This window comes from Crinia signifera, chromosome 12, assembly GCF_055691185.1.
Source record: "Crinia signifera chromosome 12, ASM5569118v1, whole genome shotgun sequence".
In the NCBI taxonomy this organism is placed as follows: Eukaryota; Metazoa; Chordata; class Amphibia; order Anura; family Myobatrachidae; genus Crinia; species Crinia signifera.
The window spans coordinates 83484525-83495822 of record NC_139228.1 but is presented as its reverse complement, the minus strand read 5'-3'; the positions used below and the strand labels follow the sequence as shown (position 1 = coordinate 83495822).

The following is an 11298-nucleotide window of genomic DNA, read 5'->3' as shown; positions in this document are numbered from 1 at the left end:
ACCAACACGGGGGTCACTTATATATCACCCACTTGCAAATTTTTTGACCAACAAGGATTTGGGCAGAAATAGGGCACTAAAGTGTGCATGGGACCCAGATGTCATTATTTTGAATAAGTAGCTGGTGTCCTGCAAGGGTTAAACACAGGGTTGCCTACTTTTGAAAAATCATTTCAGGGAGAAAAGTAAAAAGCCAGGGGGCGGGCCTTGCGTCGCCAGGGGGCGGGCCTTGCGTCGCCAGGGGGCGGGCCTTGCATCGCCAGGGGGTGATGCAATATTTTGATAAGCATGCAAAAAAAATTGGGTTTGTGCACAGTAGTACTGCCCATTACCCCATGTAATGCCCATTGCATCACATTGTGTCCAATACAGTAATGCCCATTGGAGCACATTACATTCCACACAGTAAGGCCCACTGCACAATATACCCCATAGAGTAATGCCCACCAGTCCCTGCTGGTGGGGGAATGTGGGTGGGGATGCATACAACTGCCATACAAGAAGTGTGGACAGGGTCTGTCTTCAATTTTTTTTAAAAAGTCACTAGATGTGGCAGTGACAGTAGGAAGCAGGTTTACAGTTTACTGCAGCCTGACTGGGTACAGGAGAGCGATAGGCCCACAGATATGGTAAAGCCTGTGGGGGAGAGAGAATTTCATCATGCTTTACCACCTCGGTCCCACCGCTGCTCACTGTTAAGCTAGAATATATATCCCTATGCATTTGCTTAGTTTGTCCGCTGAGGCACTGACTGAGGTAGGTGTAGGGGAGGAGGGGGGGCTTTGCATTAAAATATCGGGGGAGAGATCAGGGCACAGATACTTACCGAATGACGACTAGAGGACCCGTAAGCTTTCTCCCGCAGCCGACGCTTTCAACTGCATGCCATCGCTCCTTTGTCCTCTCTCACTGCCGCGTCTCTTCCGGGATGGGTACTGCGCATGCGCAAGATAACGGCGATGACGCCGCCAACGTGATGACGCTACATCATCTTGTCATTTCGTTGGCGGCGCCATTGTGGTTATCTCGCGCATGCGCAGTAGCCATTGCAGCAGGGGGAAGCGCTGCTCCGGGAGAAAGGGGGCTCTTCTAGGGAGTCCGTGAGATTACCCACAATTCCGGGAGTCTCACGGACATTCCGGGAGAGTCGGCAACGCTGGTTAAACAGCGTTGGTCAAAAAATATTACACTTGAAACCCGCACAGGGGGGTCACTTACATATGACCCACTTGCAATTTCTTTTGACCAACAAGGATTTGGGCAGAAATCGGCACTAAAATGGGCATAGTTCCCAGAATTCATCATTTTGAATAAGTAGTTGGTGTCCTGCAAGGGTTCAACAGCATTGGTCGAAAAATATTGCACTTGAAACCCGCACAGGGGGGTCATGACCCACTTGCAATTTCTTTTGACCAACACGGATTTGGGCAGAAATCGGCACTAAAATGGGCATAGGTCCCAGATTTCATAATTTTGAATAAGTAGCTGGTGTCCTGCAAGGGTTCAACAGTGTTGGTCAAAAAATATTACACTTGAAACCCACACAAGGGGGTCACGTACATATGACCTACTTGCCATTTCTTTTGACCAACAAGGATTTGGGTAGAAATTGGGCACTAAAGTGGGCATGGGTCCCAGATATCATCATTTTGAATAAGTAGCTGGTGTCCTGCAAGGGTTCAACAGCATTGGTCAAAAAATATTACACTGGAAACCCGCACAGGGGGGTCACTTACATATGACCCACTTGCAATTTCTTTTGACCAACCAGGATTTGGGCAGAAATCAGGCATTAAAATGGGCATCGGTCTCAGATATCATCGGTCTTCTGAGCAGGTCCACAGCTATATGAAATATCTGGTGACCCGGTGGTATATTTCAAATAACCATGGATCTGATCAGAAGACATCCCGGCTCGTGACATGCCCGGCTCGTGAATCACGAGCCAATCGGAGCTGCCGGCACGTCATATTAAATAGCTGCGCCGTGGAGTTGCAGACCGATGGACCTGCTCTAAGAGAGACAGCCGGGTTCCCACAGCTCTTCCAAGGGGAGACCTGTGGAAGCAAATAATACTCATGGGGCTCACAGGATCCATGGGGCTCACGGGATCCATGCAGGCTTCTGCCAAATACGGCAGAAAAATTAAGTGTATTTTCCTGGTGTATTTGGTCGGCAATTAGCGGCCGTATTTGACGTAATTAGTAAATTAGGAATCACCATTCTTTTGAATGGTGATTCCTATTCGTATTTTCCGATGGCGTATACATTCGTATTTGTAAATACAAATGTGCCATAAATACGTATACAAATTTACGTATTTTCAGGATAGTAAATCCTGAAAATACGTATACTCCTAAAAAATCATATTTTACTATACAAATTTTTTAGGCGTATTAATTAGCCTTAGTAAATTTCCCCCATTATGTCCCTCACCAGTGCTTAAAGTGGTCCTTGTGAGGTGGTGGAACACACTTCACCACCGCCTCTCCCCCTTCCCCCCCTCCTCCCCCCCCCCCCCCCCATCATGTCACAGCCAGGGTGGGTGATAGGGCATACATTTAGAGATTGCAGGGGGGTGCCAAACACCCTATCTCACATACCCATGAAAAGAATAATGCGGGCCACATAATGCCACCCTTAATGCAAATTATGTCCCACAGTGCAAAACAACCTAATACCCCAAAAAACAGGACAGTGTGCACATAAGACGCGCCGCAAAAATTTAGGACATGGCTTTGTCTGACAGGGGATTATACACACCGTAATGCCCATTACACATTATGCCACACACAGTAATGCCCATTACACATTATGCCACACACAGTAATGCCCATTGCACAATATGTCACACACGGTAGTACCTCTTGCATAGTATGCCACATAAGTGCCACTTACCTACATGTTCATTGCTAGGGTTTTCTTGCAGGATGCCAGGGGTTACATGCTCAGTGCCAGGGGTTTCTTGCTCATTGCCAGGGTTTACATGCTCAGTGCCAGGGGTTTCTTGCTCGATGCCAGTGGTTTCATGCACTGTACCATGGGTCACATGCACGGTGTCAGGGGAAATATGCACAGTGCCGGGGCTTGCATGCACTGCACTCACTGTGTGGTAAAGGCGACAGCCGGCCAGAGCAGTGGAAACCCGGCTGTCTCTCTTAGAGTAGGTCCATCTGTCTGCGTCTACACGGCGAAGCTATTTAAAATGACGTGCCGGCAGCTCTGATTGGCTTGTGATTCACGAGCCGGGCATGTCACGAGCCAGGATGTCTTCTGATCAGGTCCATTGTTATTTGAAATATAGCGCCGGGTCGCCAGCCAATAGGAGCCATTCCTGATTGGCTGCCGGGCCGCGAGCTCCTATTGGCTGGTGATATTTCAAATAAGCGTGGACCTGCTCAGAAGACAGCAGGCAGCCCACCACTTTGCCTGGCTGTCATATAGCTTCCGTTCGGTCAGGTGATCCGGCATGCAAAAGCATCGGCTGCGGGTCGGGGGGGAAGTGGTACGGCGATCTGCAATACATTTCTTACAGGTACGCCGCACCCCATTACTTGCACCACTGATTTATATTAAAGTATATAAAGTTTAAACTGATAATACATTAATGTATGGTATACATTTCACCCAACCTTTTTAACCCTTACAAACTACAGCTACTTTGTCCATTCAACCAAATCTGTTGTCCATGCCAACTTTACTGCCTATTTTGCTGGCAAAATGCCTGTAGGTCAAAGAAAATTGTTGGTGTGTGATATGTACGTGACCCCCCTGTGCGCGTTTCAAGTGTCAAACTGTTTGACCAACGCTGTTTAACCCTTGCAGTACACCAGCTTATTCAAAATGATGAAATCTGGGACCTATGCCCATTTTAGTGCCGATTTCTGCCCAAATCCTTGTTGGTCAAAAGAAATTACAAGTGGGTCATATGAACGTGACCCACCTGTCCAAGACTCATTAACCCTTGTAACAGTGATTGTCCTGAATAAGAAACTGGCCGAATAAGAGAGTTTCACACAATAAAGGTATCAAATACATTTATTTTAAAAAACACATTAATCACATTAAATTCCAATTTTTAAAGTGCACAATAGAGAGACACAAAAGACGTACAACATAAAACATATATATAAAAATCTGTAATAGAACTGATTCTCAACCTCAATCTTTGTATGAGGCTGATTGTTAATTAGGAAAGTTCCTCAAGAGGCTATGGCATTAATATAGTTACCAGTCCCGCATATTTGTATATCCAATTCAAGCTGTTCCAGATGACTTTTAATGGGTCCTTCACTCCACACTTTTGCCAGAGAACTCCGGATGATTTTTGCTGTGCAAATAAATTGCTGTGGGCAGACCTGAGGTTGTTAGTCTGTATACCAGCTTTAGTATGGACACTTGGTCCCCGGGAGTAGTAACAGAGGCTTCTCACCAAAAAACGCGTTTCTCCGCCTTTATCAGAACTCGGCAGCTTCCTCAGTTTTCTAAATTGGAATTTAATGTGATTAATGTGTTTTTTAAAATAAATGTATTTGATACCTTTATTGTGTGTAACTCTCTGAACAGACCTGCGCTTCTTAAAGTGGTAGCTACAGAAATCTTTTTGTTGCTGCCACAAGTTACTATTCTCTTGCTTATCTAAGGGTACACACCCTGTATAAGAAGCAGCAGATTCTGCTCAGGTAGTTCTATTACTGTGTGATTGGTCTTAACACACCTAGCGCTACTATTTGTGACCCCAGAAAAAACCATTCCTCTATTGGCCGAATAAGAAGCTAACTTACATCCTCCATCACACACGAGGCTGAGCAGCTGTCCCACACCACTGCAGCAAAGTATGCCCCAGTCTGACCGAATCCCTGCAGTGAGAGGTATTTAGAGGGTGGGCCTAATGCAGTGTAGTGCTTGCCCCCATCAGAGACCTGTGGCTGTGCTGAAGTCAGGTAGTGCTCACCCCACTCTCTGCATGGGTGCAAGGGCAGAGTCCCAAATACAATATAATGGTTGTTAAAGAAAAGTAAATATATATAATTACAGCTATGAATTTATATAGACAAGGTTAAGTAGCAATGGGGTAAATGTATGAAGCCGTGGTAAGGGACAAGTGATACAATGCCTGCTACTTTATCACCGACCAATCAGCTCCGACTGTCCCTTTTTAAACCCAGCCTGTAACTTAACAGACAGCAGCTGATTGGCCGGTGATGAAGTACCAGGCACTTTATCACTGCTTCATACACCTACCCCAATATGTGCTGCGTGGTGCAGATCCAGATGACAGGTCGACACAAGCCATTCGGAGGCCACATGGATGGTAATCAGTGCACAAAGTGGTCATGGAGAGGAGAATTCATCCCCCATCCTTTCATTCCAAAACAGAGGAACAGGTTATTCTGTTGATGAACAGGACGGATGCTCCGGTTATGGTCTTAATCAGTGCCTACCTCCCAATCCATGGAAGGAGAGATTGGGCGCTGTGGGGGCATGGCCAGCGGCTCTGTAAGCTGCTGGCTAGCCCCCAGCCCATCTCCTTGCGGGATTAGATGCTGTGCGCATGTGAACAGCGTCTATTCACTGGACGACACAAGGGACTCCCAACAGAGGTGCGACCTGCACTGCCGTCCCATTCAACACCCCAGGGGCATGTCAGCAGCAACAATAGTATACACAATCACCATGGCAACATGGAATACATTTAGAAATGATACAATTAAGTATAATGCACGAAGCAAAGTAAAGAATACATATATTCAGAGGCTTACAATGCAGACTGATGGAAACCATACAGAGAGGGGGACGCAATGAGGGGCAATACGAATACACACAGGGAGAGAGAAAAAGTATAGAACCCTGCAACTACTGCAGAGGTTATTTAGGTAATGATTGATTACAAAAAAAGCAAGCAGTGTAAACTTTGTTTTCATCCATACCATTAGGGTACACTGTCTGCAATCTATCAATCCAGTGTTTCCATCTGTTGCCATGTAAGTGCGGACTTCTGTACTCCCAGCTTTTAGGGTGGTGCAGATCACTTCTGATAAAAACAAAGCATTACGTGAGATGGGTAACGACTTTATCCAAAGGTAAATGAAATGGAGGCAGAGTCCATCCAAAAATGTCTATTGTTGGACATAGGAACCCTGTTGGATGATTTCACCCTCTTCATCTTCTACTCTGTTCTCAAACACTGGCACATATTGGACTCAGATCCTGGTATGGCTCAAAACCTTTGTTCGCATATAAGCGTAGCAGTGACCCAACGGATTTGGTGACCTTCTCCCATATTAGTCCTACACCTAGGTTGTAAAATTGGTAATTATTAAACCTGTTGGTAGTTTAATCTAATATCAGCTGCTGCAAATAACACCTGTGGGTTTGCCTTTACCCACAAATATTCAGCACGAGAAAAAAGGGGAGGATTGGTGTTTTGGGCGCTGCTGGATATACACAATTTAAAAGATCATACTCCGAGCAAGCAACCAGTGTGCAGAAAATGAATGACACGGACACACTGCTTAAACAGTATAAATTTTATATTAAAAAGGCATCAGATGCTACATAAATATACAATATATAAGAAAAACAAAAAATTATTATATAAAAAAAATACAATAAAATGATAATAAAAAACCATACAATGTATCTGTATTAATTAGAGAAATATCTATACTGTGAATACAGAACTTAAGTTCTAAATAGAACTGTAATTGGACGAGTAGTTTGGGGCACTCCGCTGTTGGTAAATCACACTAATAGTTAGAAGCCAGTTGGTTAATAAGCACCTAGCAGGAATTTCTGTTGTCCATGATTTGAACAATAAATTGTGAATCCGAAAATCAATTGATGTTAGTGCATTAGTGTAATATGGGGTCCACAGTCTTTTAGCATGTGAAGGAACACGCCTTGGGATGGAATTAAGACCGGACTCCAATCATATGTTGGTTAGTATTTAGTAAGCTTGAACAGGGTATTAAAGATTTTATCTCACCCCGTTTGTAGTATAACACTTGCACGATTGCTCCGTTCGTGGGAGAAGGGATGCGGCCGGTAGTTTTCCTCTGTGGGTCACCTCCTTGGTGCCGGCAATTAGCAGATCCTTCTCAGGGATAATGGAGACTTCCCGGGTACACAAACGGTGTAGTCAGCTGCTGGGCGCAAGACCCAGTAAAGTGCCGGGACGCTGTGGATGCAGCGTGTCAGTGAACACCAGCGGTCAGCCCCAACGTCCCGTCCTATGTTTTTATTATATTTTTTTATATAATAATTTTTTGTTTTTCTTATATATTGTATATTTATGTAGCATCTGATGCCTTTTTAATATAAAATTTATACTGTTTAAGCAGTGTGTAAGTGTCATTTATTTTCTGCACACTGGTTGCTTGCTCGGAGTATGATCTTTTAAATTGTGTATATCCAGCAGCGCAAAAAACACCAATCCTCCCCTTTTTTCTTTTTTCTAGTCCTACACCTAGCCCTACTACTGGGCTAAATCTGAAAAATGGAGCGTTTCAAAAAAACGAAGCGTTCAACCCCGTGGGGCTGTTGTCAAGACCGGTACAACTGGTCAATGTGCAAGCTGGCCAACTCACAAACTGACCAGTTGTACCTGCACCTGTCTTATAACGGCCCTACGGGGTTCAAATGTCGACTTACCACGTCCTAAGTTATGGACAATTAAAAACCTTTACTCTGATATTTCAACCACCTGGTGAGCACCCTCTTCAGTTTACCAGGCAACTTGATAGTATTGTTAGAATTTTGCCTTCCTTAAAGGAGCACACCTATATGAATCTTCAAAGGATATATAATATATATATACATATATACATACATATATATATATATATATATATATATATATATATATATATATATATATATACACACACATATATACACACACATATATACACACACACACTGAGTATCCCTTATCCAAATAATTCCGAAAACCATAGTCTTCACAATGAATTTTTACTTTTTGCTAATAACCTACTGTCTACATCTGTAACAGGCACTATTGTGGAAATAACATGTAACTGGCACTAATCTGCAAGGACATGATTGCTTGGCATTAAAATTCAGTGCCTGAGACAGTACACAAACTTTGTTTCATGTATTAAAACCTTGTTTCGTGCACAAATAAAATATATTTGTGTGTATTTTAATGTGGTGTTTATACAACATATATGTAAGGTACCTCAAGATATATCATTTCAATATAAAAATATTCCAAAAATCTTAATAATCCATTAACCAAAATGAATCTGGACCCTACCATTTTGGCTAAGGGATACTCAACCTGTAAATTATATATATTTCCAGCTATCTATCTCTTAGATTATTCAAGTATCCTATCTACTTTTCTAATATTTATTGAAAAATATCCCCTTCGCTATAGAACTCTAAGTAAGGTGATAATACTTTCTCCAATTTCCATCACTGTTTGAATTGCCTAGATGTCTCGAGTAGCTCATTAGCATAAATAACGCATCACAATCAGCAGGGTAAGGGGAATGTGAGGTCACACTGCCCAGTGACATCACATGCCACTGGGCAGTGTGACATCACAATAAGCAGAGAACACCTCTGGCTACAATCTGCTGGACTCATTTGCTGCCTTGGACTGACCCAGGAAGCATCATTCCCAACGTGCTGGAAACAGACCGTTACTATTTAATTGAATTCTGCAATCAGAACCACCACAGACCACAACCAGTGTCATAAAGAACAGGACACGGAATAACAATGTGGAATTGCCTGTCATTCCCGTGCTGCCGGAAGGTGAACCGTCCAGATGAAGAATCATCAAGTGGCGCACAGCGCACGGCTACCCAGAACACAACCACTGGAGAATCTACTGAGAGACGCTCACTGATTGGGCGCTTCAGAAACTTCATGACTAAAAGAAGAAGACAGCACATAAATGGCCAGGTCGATATTAGCCATCTCGTGCATGAGAGCCTGAAGACTTCCCTGTCATGTGTGGACTTAACAACCCACACACAGGTCTCACAGGATACCTTGGCCAAGAAGCCTGTCAGTGAGCCTGCTGAAGAAGAGCAAGACCTCTCGCCACCTAAATCCAGGACGGTGCAGGCATCTACCAGCGAGCTGCTGGCCTGTCTTATGGCGTTCCTCCGTCGCAGGTGCAAGCAGCCGGTGTCACCAATGCACATTGCTGAATGGATTGTTACGGTAGACAAATCTCTCACTGGAACATGGCAGCCCTTTGGCTTCCTCACACCGGTCAACTTAATGTTTCTGTACATGCTCTGCCGTGAAGTGATTGCATCAGAGCTGGACACCAAGCAGGAACTATTGGAAACACTGTCAACCTGTCTGTACATATCGTATTCATACATGGGCAGTCAACTAAACTGCCCAGTGAAGAATTTCATAGTCGACAGCTCGAGGGAAGTCTTCTGGAACCGTGTACTCTCTATTCTCAACCTAATGAGTGCAAAGATGCTCCGCTTCCATATGGATCCAAAATATTTCATCCAGATCTTGGAGGATCTTAAAGCTGAAATTCTGTTGCAATGAATTAAAGCAACAGCTCTGGCTTGGGAACCAAAAAGAGACCCACATACAGGCTTGGGAACCGAAGACAAAGAGACCCACACGCAGGCTTGGGAACCGAAGACAAAGAGACCCACACGCAGGCTTGGGAACCAAAGACAAAGAGACCCACACGCAGGCTTGGGAACCAAAGACAAAGAGACCCACACGCAGGCTTGGGAACCAAAGACAAAGAGACCCACACGCAGGCTTGGGAACCAAAGACAAAGAGACCCACACGCAGGCTTGGGAACCAAAGACAAAGAGACCCACACGCAGGCTTGGGAACCAAAGACAAAGAGACCCACACGCAGGCTTGGGAACCAAAGACAAAGAGACCCACACGCAGGCTTGGGAACCGAAGACAGAGACCCACACGCAGGCTTGGGAACCAAAGACAAAGAGACCCACACGCAGGCTTGGGAACCAAAGACAAAGAGACCCACACGCAGGCTTGGGAACCGAAGACAAAGAGACCCACACGCAGGCTTGGGAACCGAAGACAAAGAGACCCACACGCAGGCTTGGGAACCGAAGACAAAGAGACCCACACACAGGCTTGGGAACCAAAGACACCCACACACAGGCTTGGGAACCTGAGACAAAGAGACCCATCCCATCCCACCCCACTCCCCCCTCCCCCCACCCCTCCCCCCCCCCACCCGTGGCTGTTATTGCATGGCTATCGGGCGTGGCCCCTTGGCGATGGGGTTACCAGTTCTTTAAGAATTGGTAGTGGCACAGCCACCATGGACCAACGCAATATTCATTTTGTTATTGTTACATTAGAACAGTGTAAATGTGCTGTCAGACTTACCGTCCGATGGTACTGACAACTATCAGCTTCATTTGCAAAACATCTCTTATTCTATATAAATAATTTTGAAATCCATATGAATATGCAGGAAATACAAGAAGTGACAATTATTAGTGGCAGCCCTCAGTGAGATTCGTTCTCCATTGTCCTCCACATTAACCAGAGAACAGTTCTCACTGCAGGCAGATGGCAATGATTTTGGATTGCCAACATATTTGGTGCTCACAATGTCTTTGATCAATGTGTAATGGAGGCCCTGTATTAGGTACAGAGACAGGGCTATAATCAGAATTTGGGGACTTTGTATAGCACCTCCTAGAGTGCAGAAAGTGCCATAGCAACCAATCTTCTACCAATCATTATACGGAATGTACTTGATCTATGATAGATAGGCGATTGGTTGCTGCAGACGTCTCCACTCTAGAGCAAAACAAAAAAGGTGTGGGAAAGCAGCGCTGAGTGTACTAAAAATATACACTATGAACCAATCCGACTGGTCTTACAAATAAAGAAACATTTTAATAAGCATGTTGTGACCAAGATGTAAAAACAGAAATAAAAACAAAATAAATTGTAATAAGGAATATGTTTTTTTTTTTTTTTTTTTATTGCTAGTGCACTAGACTTATGAATGCTACCTTTTCAGTACCTGGTAAAGCCTGAATTAGGATGTTTGGATCTGTTTGTTCCTATTATGCCCTGTGTGTCACTCCAAAGGGTAAATAAGAGTGGTATTTTAATTAACGTTCACTTCTATGGGCACAGTCCCGCACTGTCGTTTGCCTCCTGGCCAGGTGTTTTTGGCTGGTCCATGAAAGGGTCCAATTCACCAAAAGGAGGATAGCTGGTGGTGTAGGGGCTTGATGTCAAAACCTCCTGTGCTGTGGTCGGCAAGAAGAATGTAGGGCTGGTTCGGCTAG

The 11298-nt window shown here is 44.4% G+C and overlaps 1 protein-coding gene across 1 annotated transcript; it reads left to right on the top strand.

Annotated features, from left to right (window-relative positions):
* The first annotated feature begins 8748 nt into the window (after positions 1-8748).
* Positions 8749-9546, top strand: LOC146049584 (cyclin-dependent kinase 5 activator 1-like). The gene has a single exon (XM_083166107.1). It carries the CDS (start codon positions 8749-8751, stop codon positions 9544-9546), a length of 798 nt encoding a protein of 265 aa, XP_083022233.1.
* The last annotated feature ends 1752 nt before the right edge of the window (positions 9547-11298 follow it).